At 40.9% G+C, this 17,878-nt stretch overlaps 1 protein-coding gene across 1 annotated transcript in view; it reads left to right on the top strand.

Moving 5' to 3' along the window:
* The window catches only part of adamts18 (ADAM metallopeptidase with thrombospondin type 1 motif, 18), a 67,406-nt gene that overhangs the window by 32,128 nt on the left and 17,400 nt on the right, over positions 1–17,878 (top strand). Inside the window, exons 12-15 of the mRNA XM_083918866.1 lie at positions 5,302–5,474; positions 6,374–6,504; positions 7,739–7,862; positions 8,240–8,484. Coding sequence (XP_083774992.1) covers positions 5,302–5,474; positions 6,374–6,504; positions 7,739–7,862; positions 8,240–8,484 — 673 coding nt within the window. The remainder of the gene's footprint in view (positions 1–5,301; positions 5,475–6,373; positions 6,505–7,738; positions 7,863–8,239; positions 8,485–17,878) is intronic.

Genomic DNA, 17,878 nt, shown 5'->3' with positions numbered 1-17,878 from the left:
GAGTTTCATACCACACTAATAAGGATCATGACTGATGGCTAACATCCAAGGCCACTGCACCACCTTGATTGGTGGACAGAACTCACACTTCATCACAAATAATCTGCTGTTTGGTTTTTACTGCTAATGATTGCCATCATTTAGAAATTAGTCATAGCAGGTTGGATCATAGTGGCATGTCACATCCAATCCTATATGTGTGCACAGACATGTGTGTTTCTATGTATTTAAGTGCAGGTGAGATGACAAGGATACTAGGGACACAGTTGCTCTCTTAATTTCTGCTGCCCCTGTATACTGTCTTTTAGCTGAGCATAGTCTACAATGTGTTTTGGATATCAGAGTGACTTCATACCACCATCCTTTCATCTAGCATAGTCATTTACACAAACTCCATGGTTGTCAATCAAATGCATAGGCACTTACACTCAGTCACCAGGACAAAAACACAAGTACATCTGAGCATTATAATGGAAATTATAAAACAGATGGCTAAAAGCCAGCAATCTCATTGGTTGTCAGTGTCAGTGATGATCATTGATGCCACTAACACGTTAGCTTACTTAGTAACGCTACCCTAATCTGACTTCTTTTTGTCAGTAACGAGGCTAGTCTAACACGTTACTATTCACAAATCAGTAGTCAGATTAAAGTTACTTATCTAAGTCACTGTGTGTTACTGTGCTCGACAGACACACCTCTTCATTGTATATATACTTGAGCTGAGTTGTATATGCTCTGACAAGACATATTCCTCCATTCGCTTAGCATGGTCAAAAGCTAAACAGTCTTTAGAATAATATTCCAATAGCAGCAGGAGGTACCAAAAGTTTAAAAAGTCTTCCTTTCAAAATGGGTAGGCTACATATACTACATATTATATCAAGTTTAGGCCAGCTCTGGTGAAGACAGATAAACTGGAAAGCAGATGAGCATGTGTTTGGTTGTTGATGAAAGACAGAATTCCATTATGGCCTTTTTAACATTTTAATCTTCACGGGCTATTGCAAGCCATTGGAGCCACATATCTTCAAATTTCACCTCAGATCTTCTGGGGCTTTAAGTGTTTACACTTCAGCTGACACTTAGCCTATAGTAAATGGATCATCTTTCTTCACTTGAACTTGTTCTTACACTAATTTCCTTTAGGACTTCACTTAAACTGAAACTTCCAGGTCAATTTGTTATCTACACTTTCAACCCCTTTCAACACTTTCACCCTAATTGATACTTCTAATACTTCAATTACTTAAGGTTTACATTTATATTGACACTTCAACTTCTTTCAGTACTTACACTTAAAACTGAATGTTCAACTTCTTTCCAAACATCTGTTTTAACTGCGACTTCATCTTCCCTCAGTAATTGTATCTTGACCACCACTTGAACTATGATCTCAATTGTTCCAGTATTGCAGCTATTTCAAATGTTCATAGGCAGTTTTATTTTTAGCTCTAAGCACATCTACACTTTCTTGAGGAAATATTGCATTCTCTAGTTTTACATATTTTGTTTAATCATACCCACTCCAATAAGGGGATTGTTCAGATATTTCGACACTTCTATCGTACATCGTCCTCTTTTCTCCGCTCATCATCACTGCTTACTTAACAGCCGGGGAGAGACTGATGTGGCTATTCTGTCTGTCACAGCCAACTCGTCTCTTAATCCCCACGAGGGATCAAAGACCAAAAGGTTTCCGAGGCAGGCCAGCCCTCATATGATACACATTATACACCAGAATTGGCAGACCAAAAAGGGCCACAGAGCCCTTTTAACCTGGTTAGCTGTCAAGTTAATTTATCTTTACTGTGGCACTAAAGAGTGCTTTGCAGCAGCAATCGCTGAAAATGGGTTGATGCTGCTAAATGGTGAGTTATGGGGTCAGTGGGACAAAGATGGGATGGAAACATTAAACCCTAGTCATGATACCATTATCAAAAGCATAAAATTGGCCAACTACTCCTTAAGCTCTTCCGTGAAGACAATAAAATGAGGCTGATGTGTGTCTCAATACGGCATCTTCACCTTTGAGACCACCCTGGACCTCACCAGAAAGACCAAAATAATTCAGCCACTCAGATACACTCAGATTTTATCCCAACTGCAGCATGTACCCCTGAGTCGCGTTTCAGCTCCTGACCCAGAGTGTGTTTGCCCCCAGTAATCTCTGCGATTATTTTGCCATTGTCCTTGTGCTATTAATCTGAGCAGAACAAGAAGGATTAGCCTGAATCTGACTGCTTGTCTCTAATATCATCTTCAACCCCAAACTGAACTGTCTAGATAGCCTGGGCTTATGTTCTCAAAGATCACTGACACTTTTTAAACATTTAGATTCGTGTCAGACTTGCCCTTTGTGGAGATATATGTTTAAATTACAAGTATATGAATCCTTGTTTTGAATTTTTTTAAACAAAATCCAATAAAATTCTAAGTAGTTTAGAGGTTGACCACAGGTCAGCTTCTTGTACATTTCCTCCTCTTCCCATAATCTTCACTTCAGCAGGAGCAGTCTTGAAAATCGTCCGTTTGATTCTGCACAAAATCGTCCATTTTATGAGTTCAGCATGCATCTTTTGCTGAGTCTTGCAAAAGAATTGTACGGGATCAGCCGATTAAAGGCATCCCATCTAGGGGCTGCTCCAAGACGGAAAATGAATCTTCTCCCGGTCCCTCCCTCCACTTCCCTCTTCACTCCCTGTAGACCACCTGCCAGATCAAACACAGTCATCCTAATCCTCACCAACAGGCCTAGGAGATTAGGTTCACGATCTTGACCTGGTTTCGTAGGGAGAATATTTTGTCACACACTCGGTTTAAAGGGAGTGGGGGTGTGTGATGAGGGGGCGATGGTGCTTTAAGGGAACCTTGATTGGTGTAGTCTCCCAGTAGACCTGTGAAGGGGTTAGGCCATAGCAGAGCAGCAGAAAGCAGCTCTATGTAGGAAGCTATAAGAGTGGCAGGGGCTGGGGGAGCAGGTGACTCAAGGAGAAGACAAGACTAGACATGGGGACCTCTGATCTACAGGAGTTCAGTCTTAGCTTCTGTCGCTGGGCAGATTTACTATCTATCCTGGGGCATTTAAGTATCCTTAAGGGTCCTGAGGGCTGTGTCGGAGTTGGGGTGTAGAGACAGAAAAAGAATGACTGAAACACAAACTGAAAACTTGTCATATCTGGTTTCTGTCTTGTTGGAAGTAGATTTACAGCTGCAATGATACTGGATGATCTAGGGAGAGAAGAGGAGTGGTGAAGAGAAAGAAGAAAAGAGGTTGAGAAACCAGGAGTGTTGTGAAACTCAGGGCCAGTCTTTCTATAATCCATGAATTGCTTCACATTTCTCAAGTAACTTCCCCCTTCTGTGCTCGCCTCTGATCAGAAGGCCTTGACTGATGCAGTATACGCTGTAGTCCTGCACTGGCCTGCTGTAAGCACATTACCATATGGGCTGCATTTGTCTTAATAGGATCAGGCCTATGAAAACCTGGGCCAAATCCCCCCTTCTCCAAGGGAAGAGAGATTGGCACCGAACACACACACACACACACACACACACACACACGCACGCAAACACGCACGCACTCGCAGGCACACACACACACACACAAACACACACACACACGCGTACACACACACACACGCACACGCAGGCACGCACACACACACACACACACACACACACACACACACACACACACACACACACACACACACACACACACACACACACACACACAAAACTTAAAATGAGCTCCATCACCCTTGGCAGTTAAGTGGCTGTTTGAGTCCAGGTCCGAATGGAGCATAATACAGCTTTTGCTTGTAAGTGTTGCTGACATTCATTTAATGCAAACATTTACAATACTGTTGCATCGTTGAATGAAATTCAAAAGACATAGGCCTCTAGCGGCATTTTCCTCCTGGTGTTTACTGTTTTCCAAAGCATTCCATTACATTGTAACACTTTGTGAATGTTTTTTATTAGAAATGTTTGATCAGCATGGTTCCCCAGTCTCTCTCTCGCTGTCTCTGTGTGCAGACCACTTTGGTAAATAGCTAAAGTCAATTTTCTCGGCTGGTGGTTGTGTAGGAATGCCTGGCATGAGTCTGGAAAGCCTGAGAAGTCAGACATGGCATCCTTATGTTGACTAAATGTCAGGACTCTGCTTGTCTTTTTCTAACAAGTGGTGATTGCTTTAATAATTTTAATGGGATATTAAGGCTCCATTACCTGTTTATGTTCTGTTCCAGCTATTCATGTGTGGTTAAAGAAGTGTGGATTTGGTATGACATCTGTCGTGGGATGCAAACTTTGTTTTGACGGTCCTATTTTAAACCAACATGATCTTTAATCATGCTTAAAACTGTAATTTACACTTTGATCAGGGCTTACACTACACTGATAGATAAGATGGTGTCATTTTGATGAATTGTGGCAGCACATTTGTCATGGATAAAGGAAAATGTGAGAAAGAAACTGATATATATATATTGGATTTTTATCATGCTCTGAAAGACTTTGCCTCGGCTCATCAGTCACACTGATTGCGAGATGCCAGTGTGCAAAGTTGCCCTGTGAATTCCTAAACATGCAACCATGTAGTAAAAAGTGAGATGTCTTTTTTATTATAAAGCAGGTGGAGGTGCTATAGAGAAAGTATCAAAACCCTCAATCCACGGAGATATGCACACAGCCTGTATTCACAAACTGTGTCTTTAAACGAGCCGTCAGGACTTCTGTATGGCTTGGATGTCACAACTATACTATATAAAGGTAGAAGGCTAAATGATAAATGGTCTTATAGCCCCTTTCAAGTCCTCCAACTACTCAAGGCACTTGTAAACTACTTGGCATATCCACCCTCATGATCTAATCTAAGCACATTCACACACAGATGGCACAGCCTTCAGGAGCAATTTGAGGTTCAGTGTCTTGTCCAAGGAACCTCCACAGGGCACCTTTAAGCATACACATGTTTCATGATATTAGAACTGTATGAGGCATGTGTAGTAATGAGTACATGTTCTAAGCACGGTTCTGAATAACTTTTCTGTGTAGCAGTATTATATTAGGGGGCTTGGTTCGGCGCTGTAGCTGTAATGACTTTTGAGCGGAGCATTTGGTTATTGATACATTGGTAAAAGTGTGGTAATGATCAATAGATGTATAAATCTTTATTTCTTTGTGTCCCTTCTTCTTCTTCTTCTTCTTCTTCTTCTTCTTCTTCTTCTTCTTCTTCTTCTTCTTCTTCTTCTTCTTCTTCTTCTTCTTCTCTATCTTGTCTTGTCTTTCACCCAGGCCACAGAACAATGGTAAATTTTGCTCAGGCTCCAGCCGTCTCAACCAACTGTGCAACACTCGGCCGTGCCCTCTTAACGCTGTGGACTTTCGTGCCCAGCAGTGCGCTGAGTACAACAGCAAGCCCTTCAGGGGCTGGTACTACAAGTGGAAGCCCTACACCAAAGTGGACGGTAAGGTGATCAATTGATACAAGAACCTAGTACAAAATATGTTAAGTTCAATGCATTGTTTGCTGTGAGAATGTTTTGGATGGAATCACAGTATCAAAGTATTTTGAAGACATCTTTACTATATTCATGGTGCATAATACACAAGAAAAGAAACCTCATTGTTCAAAGAACACAGCGCTGCTAAATACAGAGAATTGCAGACTGATCAGGGCAAGCTTTTTCTTGTCTTAACTCTGTAGATCTTTCCATTCTGTACCCAATGTATTCTGCTCGTCCTAATCTTTTTTTATGAAGTGTTTCTTTTAGGCCAAGCTCTATTTACTGCTGCAATGATTTGGGCCAAAAAGCTGGAGGAAACTATCACTGTGTAATGTGCATGGGAGACATGTAGCCACCTGCACCCTCTGACACAGTGGGGATAGATTTAAAGAGAAGCCTACGGGCCAGCTTTGTTACACAGCGAGGGAGACAAAGAGAGAGTGCTATGAAGGAGAGGAGTGCGTTTGGCCGTCGTCCCAGGCCTGTTTAAGATGATGAGGAATGGGAGGTGATGTAGAGAGGAACTGATTCTGAACTGCCTTCTGGGACCTTGGACCAAGCCACCTTCACCGTCATTTATTTTAATCAAAGACGGCTGTAGAGACTTGTCTGTGATAACTGATCTGAACCACAAAATAAACCTTTAGCCCAACATGAATACCCCTGGGTGCATTCACAGTCAGTTCCTGTCTTTTCCACATACGTCTGAGCAAGAGCTGTACATGCTGCATGTGTAACAGGTTGCAGTATAGTAGCCACAGAAAGATTACTAAGTCAGAAAAATGAAGTTCCATTCTTCTCAAAAAATGCTTTTTACTGATACTAGTGGTACTGCATGTATTTGTATGTTCTGTGTGCAGATGAAGACATATGTAAGCTGTACTGCATTGCAGAAGACTTTGATTTCTTCTTCGCCATGTCCAGCAAAGTCAAAGACGGCACCTCCTGCTCCGACCACAAAGGAGATGTCTGCATTGATGGAGCGTGTGAGGTACATTGCCTGTGTGGATTCACCATGCTGCACAGTAAAACTTTGCTATCAGAAAGTTTTTTCCTAGTAGCACTGGAAGAAAAATCTTACATGAAATAATATTTGACATATCATAGAAAAGGCTTTTACTACTCAACTGTCACAAAGTTGTAGAAGAGGTACAGGTAAGGTGAGTGCCTGAATCGAGTGGCACAGTGCAGTTTTGGTTGGATGACCAGGCTTTGCAAAGGTTCAGATGTCTATTAAATCTTATGGAGCCAATTCTTTGACCTACCGCTCTGTAAAATATGATTACAATGGACATTTCGGGCGTGTTCATAAGAGATTTAGATAATTGGGTTAAAGTGGGGATTTGTTTAAAACATGTCTAGTTGTGGAAAGCAGTCATGCTTGCCATAGTTGCATTTCTTTCATTCTTGCCAATATGTCATCTAATTGCATAGCATGCACAAGGGAGTTATAATAAAAAAAGGGAATTATAATTTTAAAAAGTCTTTCGTGTGTCCCAGCATGATGTTAAATGCTGCACTAAAACGTGTGCAAGCAGGTGTTGAAATGTGAAAGTGAAATGAAGAGATGGAGAATCTCACTCACTTTGCTTCAGTATTCAGGGTTTTTTTGTATTTCTTAACCCCCCCCCCCCAAAAAAAACAATGAATATCTCAAAAGTATGGTACCAGTACCAATACCAGTACCAATACCAGTACCTTAAAGTGATAACAATACCAATAGAATACATAATTCAATATTGTTTTTTCCTTATTTCTACTTCATTCATGCCAACTGTATCAAACACACCACTCTCAAATCCACCACACCAAAAGACTGTATATGTTGTAGCTTCTGCAGTAGTGGGCCAATCACAGGTCACATTAAATCAAAGAATGGTTGTTGTGACTTGCTGTGAGTAAAACCATATTTGTTTTTTTATACATCTGGGTACAAAAAGGATCAAATGCACGTATCATTTGACTGGGGAAGTTCAATATTTGGTACTGGGTCATTTCAGTCAATATCTGAGAGGGTATCGAGTACCAATACCCAGCCCTATGCATCACACCACCAAGTTTTTTTTTAACATCCTTATTACCCAGATGACAGGTGCAGTAGTTGTGAAATCCCAATTGTCAAGTGTATTTAAAGATACCCCTGAATCGTCAAAATACATGCGTTAATCCCTCTTAATTTTAGTTCTGTCCACTTTGATGACCGGTGGGTTTGTGTGTTTGTGTAGGCAGTAGGCTGTGACCAGATTCTGGGCTCCAAGGCCTCTCTGGATGCCTGTGGAGCATGTAAGGGAGACAACTCCACTTGCAAGTTCTTCAGGGGCCAATACACCCTTCAACACAGGGCTAATGGTAAGCTTGTCTTTGTCTGTGTTTGAAGAGTATCTGTGCATGTTAGCTTGCGTAAACTCCTGCTAGACAAACAAGGACATTGAGAAAATCACTTCAGTTCAGTTGTACTTATAGTGCCAATTCATTGATTCATATTGTGTGTGTGTGTGTGTGTGTGTGTGTGTGTGTGTGTGTGTGTGTGTGTGTGTGTGTGTGTGTGTGTGTGTGTGTGTGTGTGTGTGTGTGTGTGTGTGTGTGTGTGTGTGTGTGTGTGTGTGTGTGTGTTTGTGTCTAGTAGGACTGTATATTAAAACATGAAATACAATTAGAGAACAGTAATAAACAAATATCTAGACATTATTCAGCTTTGACATTCCTTCCGTGTCCTTTTTCTCCAGAGTATTACTCCATGGTAACAGTCCCAGCAGGGGCACGAAGCATTCACATTCAGGAAATGGAGGTCTCCATCAGCTACCTGGCTACCCGCTCTGTAAAGAGGAAGTACTACCTGACTGGGGACTGGACAGTAGACTGGCCAGGGAAGTTCCACTTTGGTGGGACGGTGTTTGACTACCAGCGCTCTTTCAACAAGCCGGAGAGCCTTTATGCCGCTGGACCTACTAATGAGACGCTGGTGTTTGAAGTAAGCCGCCGCCGCTGCTGGGTGATGTCCGTTTGTGGCAATTGACATTGACAGGGTCCCTGGCAAAGCTGCTGCGCCTCTTTTTTTTTTAACGTCTGGTTATGAAAAGGCTTAGATAAAAAAATAAATTTGGGTGGTAGGGAGAACAGGGGTGGTGGTAACTGTCTGCAATGTTTCTGTGGGGGATAAATTGCGTTTGGTGACTGGTTACGTCAGGGATGATATGGGGATGGGTGTGTGGTGTGGATGCTTTAATCAGAATAATTTAGAGCTTTGGGGGGTTCAAACATCTTTTCCTGTGCAGAGCTGTCATATTTGTGAGTAAAAGAAAGAGAATCTAAGGATAGCGCAGATGTGAAAGACTCAGAAACACTGACAAATCAGAGCAGACTGGGCTCTTTCAGGAGAGAAACTTATAGAGACAGGCCCTAAAATGGAGTGTTTCAGACGAAGGGTAAATGCAGGTATATTTAGACAGACAGTGTGGGAAAAATTATAAGTTTTTTGAATCTTAAAGTGGTACTCCATAAGAATTGAGATACATTGTTTCGAGCGGCCTCTTTGTCAGTAAAATGTAACTGCAGGTGAGTCTGTTCTTTCAGATCCCTCAATCTTGTCAGGTTTACGGTCACTCTGTGTTGACTATTTATTTTTATTTCACTTTTTTTGCTCTTTTGTAAACTTTATTGAAACACATTCACCCCTCTTTTTCCGGTCCGTCCCTTATATGTTACCCTCTTAAAACTATATACACACAGACACACGCTCCGATTACACTTCTGTCTTTACTACAAGCCTGACTCAGAAGTTGGAAGTTCACGATTTTCTGATTAAAAGTGAACGCAGAATAACTGGAAGTGATGATCTGGGCCAACAGACCAACAGCTGTCAGCAGTGTCACTAACATGGCGGCCTATTTACATTGAGCCTGGGAATGTCGCCACAGACACAGATTGGAATACTTGGCAAAAAGGCAAGAGAAGTGCTTTTATTAGTGGGCCATATGATCGACCACCATTGTTTTAACTCACTCTTTGATAGGTAGTAACTTAAAAGAAAATTAAATAAATGAAAATCTTACGAGTACAACTTTTAAGTATGTAAACATGTTCTAGTACAAAATACAATGCAATTTGAATGTTTTAATGTTTTTCTCCATTGTATTGGGGTGGCAGCAGAAATCTTTGAGGCAGATATCTCAAAACTCTAAAAATCTGCATGGCCAGATACTAGTAAGGGAAGGGTAAGTGAGAACATCTGTTTCATGTAATTGTGTTGAACCAATCCTTAAACCAGGCAAGGATAGTAATGCAGACATCAGAACGAGGGAGATGTTGTGCAGTCTAAACCAGACTTTGTGCCATTTTCACTATTCAGCCCAGTCTCACATGGCAGAAGCATGCCCCTTGTTTATATGCGGTACAGTTTCTTGGTATAGCTGGCTCCTGTGTAACACAGTCACATGCTTGTTGACGTACACATGCTCAAAGCCATGGCTGCTGATCTCAAAAGTGCTTTGTTGCAGTCATGTGATTCATGGCTAATAGAGCGAGTAAAATCCCTAAGTCAACTGCACGTTAGGAGGCAGGGATGAAAAGTATAAAATCAGATGGTCGCTTTGAGTGAGATGTTCTGCATAGTATAGGAAGTGACTTATGAGATGATGGTACTTTTTTTTTGCCCCACGTTTGTAATCAGTGATGTGTTAGAAACCAGAGCTTCGGAGGGAGGACAAGTCTTTACCCGTCCCGAAGCAGCAGAATGTGATGCTGGAAAGGTTCATCCTCCTGAGAGCAAAACTCATATTCAACAAGTGGCCGAGTCATTATCCTCATGACTCCGTATGCTTAAGTGAATGGTGGTTGGATGTGTGGGATGTTCTTCCCACATAACTGTCAGCAAAGGCATTTATTTTCTTTTGAACTCTGAACCCTAGGCGTGGAAACAGAAGTGGAAACCAGGTGAAGAGTAGACATATGGTTGAAGTGATAGTCATGTAAAAGCTAGTCTCCACTCAGTCCCTTGGACAACTGAAATCCTTCAGTTAAAGCAAGAATCACTTGCCTGTAAATCCAGGAGGAATACCAGTGTGAAATTTCCAAAGTGCTTGGCTTGCCACTTGCTTGGCCACCAGGGGTCCGTTTCACAAAGCAGGTTCAACAAACTCTGAGTCTAACCCTGAACTCTGAGTTGATCTACCCTGAGATAGGAAACTCTGAGTTTTCGGTTTCAGAACAGCAGATTTGCGTTAGGTTGATCAACTCAGAGTAGTATGACACGGAGTTAAGCGCGTGCACCACAAGTAAAAAAAGACAGCATCAATGGAGCCCTGATTTGACAAGTCATCATAGCAACGGGGAAGCAGAGGGCTATGCTACCACTGCAACTGTAAATATGAATGCGCTCATACGGAGTTTGAGCAGGTTTTTCGCCAAAAGTGTAACTACGCTGCAGCAGCAAAAGAGAGGGAGACGGCGCGGGAGAAGATTGCGTAAGTTTAAATGTAGTCCTGTTGCAATCACAATAATATAACAGGGGAAACTGCTTGGGTGGTAGTCTATTAATTTATTTAATTTAGGTGCATTCACACGGGGGAGAAGCGCACTTGGCAGCAGCTTAGGATGAAACATAAAAACATCGTTCAAACAGGTAAAACATCGGCACAATCTCATGGTGACACCTCATTTTGAGCATGTTTTACATTGTAAAGTAAATATTACCGTAAGTGGTTGTTTTATATGTTGTATAAAAAACTCCCATTTGCAAAAAAACACAGCGCAACACACAATATCTGCTGGGATATGAGAGCATGACATTGGTTGTTAATGTTGGTAATGTAAGGACGGATGAGATGGACTGTGACATGAAACGGTGTTGTGCCGTATTCAGCACCCCTGCCGTGAAATGCACCCCCTCGCATTATAGGTGATATTCTGGATCAGAAGGCTGTTGTTTCCACCTATAGGAGTAGTTTATATACAGGTAACCCAATTAAAAGCACACACTTTTGAACTTATGAATTGCAAGAAAAGTTGGGATTATATTTAGGAAACGCTGAGTCAAATACATTCAACTTGCTCAAAGGTCCATTTAATTCATTTTGTAATTATGGCAGCAGTATATTAAGGACGTCTATGCGCTGTCTGATAATCATCTCCTGACGAATATTTAATTCTCTGCGCAGTAATGCTGCACCTTCATCCACGGGATCGTTATCAAAAGGAGATGCCATGGTAGTGAAATAGTTGCCACCTAATATAACTTCTAATGTCTGATTTTTGCAATGATTTTCTGAAAAAACTGACGACAGAACTATACTAAGCCAAAACTCGCCAACTGACTGAATGAATGAGGAAATCAAACACCGTGTGTGGCTGAAAGAGGGCGGAGACAGAGAGAAACTCAAGGTTTTCTGAGAAAAACCTGGTCCCGACCAGGTTAGTTTCAGAGAGCATGTTACCATGGTAACTGACCGAGCGTTTAAGTTACCTCTCTTTGTGAAACAGGCTAGAGTTACCCCTCTTTCTCCGGTTTGAGTTACCTCACTCAGAGTTTCCCTCATTTCAGGGTTAACAGACTCAGTGTTTTCACTAAACCTGCTTTGTGAAACGGGCCCCTGGTAATGTCTGCATGTTTTTGTTGCTGTTATAGAAAAGAGACTTTTGTTGTGGGCAGTTTAACAGAGTAGCTGCTGTAGTTGGCATAAGAACAGCCCGTTGTTGTTTCCTTCTGAAAGATGAATGCTTGCAGAGATGTTGTCTTTAAAAAAACAAATCTTATTTTTAGTATTTCGCCGCTTTAGGGTTGTCAGTATGCCAGATGGTCGGTTTGTCCAGCACATTCGTCCAGACTAAAATTTCTCAACAGTTATCATGGATTTCCTTGAAAATTTTTACAGACAAGCCTAACAGAGCCGCTAGCATGACTGTCAACTCACTTGTCCTTTTGGCCTTTGTTCATATTGGTAATAGGACTGTTGCCACTGAAAAAAACTCAAAAGGAGCATAAAACATGAGCAGTGTTTTCTAAGAAGCTACCAGGTTAGTCAAAGTTACATGGAAGAGAATTTCAAAACAAACGTTATACTGTAATTGTCTGTTATAAATACCAAGTTTGCAGACCAACTTCCTGCTTCAAGTTTGCATTGCAGGACTTCCATGGTCATATCTATATGGTAACCCGAGATTTCCAAAAGTCTTGCGAGATGGTTAAGGTTAGGCATTGACCTTGAATGGTTAGGCTTAATATAGGTTGTTGGGAAGCCAGTCTTGCAAGGGTTTTTGTGAGTTCCAGAGTTACTATCTAGACACAACCAACTTCTATGTACATAGGATTTCTGTGCAATTAAAGATCATTAAGGACAATTTTGGGTGCTCTCACTTTTGGTTTTACTTTAATTATAATAAAGTGGTTTTGATAATCGGGCTAAATTACTGGTTTGAGACTATTTGGGTTTCTTGCCCTGTCATACTTCATGGTAGCATTGCTTGTATGACCACTTAGTTTGATGGGTACAGTGTTGAAACAACCTAAGACCCAAGTTGTAATATCCTTAAATATTCTTTAAAGAAGAGAATTTGCTAAGTCTGACAGCGCTCCTCCTGTTTGTCTCATGTGTCCCAGTCATACATCTGTCCAGCAGAGCACTCAGCAGTAGCATGCGGCGGATCTGCAGATGACATGAGCATAATCTCTCTAAGTATGTCCTGTAATTACAAAAAGGAGAAAGAGGTTGATAGAGAGAGAAGGATAGAGGGAGGGGGAGTAAGATTAAAAGATTAAGAATTCTGCAATTGAACTCTTTGGATGTGAGAAGTTAAGGTCAGGGCACGGGGACTTTAACTACAAATGAAAAGAGCCAAATGCATGAAAGCAAGGAAGGTTTTTTTCACTAGCGATCTTCATCCTTTTCACACATTCCCCTTAACTGGCACTGTCACAGAATAACAGAGAAAGTACATGGGGGAGGGTATATGCAGCCATCACTCACAGGCTATTACTCAGCTTGAAACACTCAAAGAAAAAAAATACTGTGGAGTGTGAACGCAAACTGTGACAGGGTGTTCACATCTGTACAGCTGCTCAGCTGGTACGGGGGAAGAAGAAAACGAAAAGAAGTAGCTAACAAGAGCAGGAGGAACATATGGCTGAGGACAGAGGATACCAAGTAGGATTAAGCCCTCTAAATTGACACTCTTGGTATGACGAGACAAGGCTATGCCAGGCAAGGGCAAAGCATTGTGGGTCTAAAAGTGAGATTGATCTGTGTTGTCTGCCACATTCTAATTCACTGTCATCTCTAATGACTTTTTGAGTGTTGTGGTAGCTGGGTTGTGCAATCTAAGACACTGTGGTCTGATGTTGCATTGTAGGCAGATACTGTAGACTCCCATCAATCACACAACATAACTTGAAAGGTACCTTATCCTTAATTTTTATTTTTTTTCAGGATATATACGTTTCTTTCACTTCAGAGTCTTCCCTCTGTTAAACAGCATCGTCCTGCATTAGAAAAGTACACAGTTAAACATCCGAAGAGAAGTATTCACAGGAAATAATCTGCGCAAAATTCATCAAAATCGCCAATTGTACATAAACCTCCTGCAGTTATTGTGTTCCTTATTTGTGTTAATAGTATAGTTTATTAGGTATGTACTGTTATTGTTATGCATTGGATATAATATGAAATATCTGGATAATAGTTGGTATTTATATGTCTGTCTGTCTGTCTGTCTGTCTGTCTGTCTGTCTGTCTGACTGACTGACTTTCTGTCTGTCTGACTTTCTGTCTGTCATTGCAAGATATAGTGCTGAAACTTAACTGGTGTGTAGTTGAGATCAAAATGAAGCTGTGAAAATTGGTTTATTGTTAAGTTATAGAAACATTGCGCAAAAAGAAGGTTTAAGTAGAGGTTAATTAATTAATTTATTTTTATTCTACTGGATTGTACAATGAAATGCAAGTTGTCACTTTATGCTACACAAAAAAAAGAAAAAAGTATTGAGTATGAGGAGTCTTACAGCCTTAGGAAAGAAGCTGCTCTATAGTCCAGTAGTACTTCAACAGCACTCGCCAGATTGCAGCTGGGGGAACAGACTGTTGTTGGTGTGGGTATTGTCTTTTAATATCCTTTGGGCTCAGCGCAGGCACCTCACCATACAGATATCACTGATGCTCGGTTAGATGGGCACAAATGATCTTCTGATTCTGTTTCATCATATTATTAAATTGCACATAAACTCAGTGACTGAGTGACAGTGTACAGTTGTACTCTACATGCAGTTCCTACTGATAGTTTGTGTTGTCAGTCCAGATAAAGCTCATTCATGTATTCGCTGAAAGCTTTGGTAGATTTAGATGTGTTGGGACTAATATCAAGACAGTATTTTGCTGTTGCTGTTAGTTTGCTTTGACTACCAAAGTCTGTCCACAAAGCAGGAAGGAGCAAGAAGTCATCGTTGCTATTGGGACTGATTCACTGGAGGTTGTGGGATTTTGGTTTGAGTATACGTAGGTAGGTAGGATATGTTTCTTTGTTCTTATTAGTTTAGGTGTTTAGTTGTCAGTCAGGGGATGAGTTTTGGCGGCAGTTGTCCCAGACTAAAGAACTGGAGAGGAGACAGGTTTGGATATGTCTGAAATTATTATTTGAAAGTTAGTGTCTCTCCTGTTTGACAATGTTAACACTGTGGTTGGTTTTGTGTGTTCAACATTGTGGATGGCTTAGGAAAGAGAGATCAGTTGTTTAAAAAGCTTCAAGGCTTCACTGATGTGAAGCTCCCCTATTAAAGGGATTGTAAAAAAAAAAAACCTGCTGAATGTTGTTTTTAGCTGCTGGTTCACATCATTGGTGGTTGATTGGCTAAGGAGTGGGAATGTTGGTAAGAGTTGGTTTGCTTGGATTATCATAAAGTCCTGGTGTGGCAGTGGGTTGGGGTTTAGTTTGGCTGGGTTGCATCAGCAAAGGAAGTGTGGGTGTTAAACTGTCGCTGGCTCTGATGCGGCTCAAAAGAGACCATGACCACAATTTTAACATTTTAGTCTTAACATTCTCAAGGTTAGAGGAGACAGGGAATTGAGGGAATGATATGTTTTGCATTTAATCTTGAGACATATTAGACAGAACCTAAGCTTAATCTTTGGTTTAAACTGGTTCAAGCTTAAAGTGAAATTCCGGCAAAAAATCATCCCAGGGTCTTTTTCGGCAAATACACTCATCTAATATTCCATTGAGACCATTTTTTTCATGTAACAACTATTAACGGAGATAACACCGAAAGTCACTAACAGCCAAATGGGGCTAAAACACTGATAAGCTCGGGGCAGCATGGTGATGCTGTTAACACAGCTTTTTTAACCACTAATACTGCTCATGATAACACCAAACCTCTGCAGTAGCATGAGAAGAGTCCTTACACATTAACCAAAGCACCAACAACGTAGTTAGTGAACCCTGAGTTTATTAAAAGAGTGTTATGAAAGCCTTACCTACTGAACCCGGTAGCAGCTACTCTCATAGTAAAGTCCATTCAGGTTTGATTACCAAATGCAATCCAAAAGGAAGGAGCCCATTGATGCTTCGGTTGATTAACTGATGCTGATATATGATGGTGTTCTATTGGAAAAGAATTGACTCTAGAAGACTTTGTGCTTTATGTGTCTGGGGTTTTTGAAGTGTGACATGTGACTTGCTCCTCTCCACATAAACACTTGTACACTTGGAACAGTTAACATATAGCAGAAGGTGATTGGTCCAGTCATTGGATGCGCCCCAAATGCGGGACTGTTGAATGTGGATTGAACCCAGGAGGGGCTTGGCTTTCTAAGTTGGATGGTCGATGGTAGATTCCTTAACTTTAGGATATACCCCAAAGAAAATACACTTGTCAAGGCTCATTATTGCAGATACTGATAGACTTGATATGTTTGTCAGGCGTTGGAATGATTGTTGTTAGTAGGACTTAATACAGTTTGCCAAATAGATTAAGGATTAATACCGCTCCAACCTGAACTAAACTGAGGTGGGTTATTAGGAGACATAACTGTACTGAACACAGTCCAGTTCAATGTTTTGAAATGGTTTAAAATGACACACTATGAGCCGACTATGTAAATGTGCCTCAAACAAAATTCTTCACCATAGCAATAAATTCTCCCGGGGTTGCTTTAATGATAGCCTGATCCTCTTCTGTAATGGGTATGTCTGCTTTCATTCATCCGTTAGTCTCTGCTTGGCTTGAGTTTCGAAATAAATCTCCTATACAGTAAAAGGTAACTAAAAATCACCAGCCAGTATAAAGGATGTGGTAAAAAAAAAAAGAAGTAACTCTCAAAATAAAATGGAAATCGTCCCTTTAGGTGCACTGTAGTGTCCAAATAAAATGACCTTATAATAGTGTGGTCAGCCAGTTTGAACTAGAGAAAGCTCTCATTAATGCTTCTGGAGCCCTCTGGTTAGGGGGTAGTAGATCTACAGTAACAGTTCAGTGGGACCGTGAAATGGCTGAATTAGGCCGCCACGTTGTCAGTGGTCTTACCTTTAGTCTCTTGTGATGGAATCGATAACAGATGGGCCATTTGTTTCTGCTCCCTTTTCACTCCACATGAACCTTTTTGTTTATACAGTGTAGGACCTACTGTAAAGATTCTTGGGCTTCTACCAATACAGAAGAAAATCCTGTGATATATTTATTACAGGCTCAGAACAACGGTATATGTTATACTGTGTGTCTGGGAAGACATATGACTGTTTGCAGTGGACCTGGTTAGTTTCAAATTATAACTCACCAATCAGTCTGGAAATCAGGAAATACACAGGTCAAGTGCTAAAGCGATTCATTATTGAGAAAGATTTGAGGTTTCCAGCCTCTCAAATGGAATGATTATACATTTTAAATGACATATATTTTAGCATTGGACTGCAGGCAAAACAAGCAATTTGAAGATGTCACCTTGTGTTCTAAACAATTTTGAAGGGCCATTATTTCCTAACATTTATAAATAAAAAATAAATGGTAAAGAAATAAATGACAGATGTATCAACAATGATTAGTCAATAATTATTAGTTGCAACCAAGCGATAACCTCTGTGAGAAAGGAGTTAACACAGAAGTGCCAAAAAACATGCAGAAAGACAAAAAACATTTTTGTCTCAATAGCTTATTTCCACATTCATGACAACTGTTAGGGGGGATCCTTCTCATACTACTCACCCGTTGCATGGCTGAGAAGATGAGTGTATAAGAACATATAAAACCACCACTGAAGTGCTCTCTCACAACACCTCTGTAATTGTTGACCCTTCGCATGTGTTGACATCATGTGATTCCCTATATACTGGTAGCCTGGAGATTTTGGCGCAGGAATGTTGCTGGATCCGATTTGAAAACTTGA

The sequence above is a fragment of the Echiichthys vipera genome (assembly GCF_963691815.1).
Source record: "Echiichthys vipera genome assembly, chromosome: 1".
In the NCBI taxonomy this organism is placed as follows: Eukaryota; Metazoa; Chordata; class Actinopteri; order Perciformes; family Trachinidae; genus Echiichthys; species Echiichthys vipera.
Note: the sequence above shows the minus strand (reverse complement) of the source record. Positions and strands in the feature narration are given on the sequence as shown.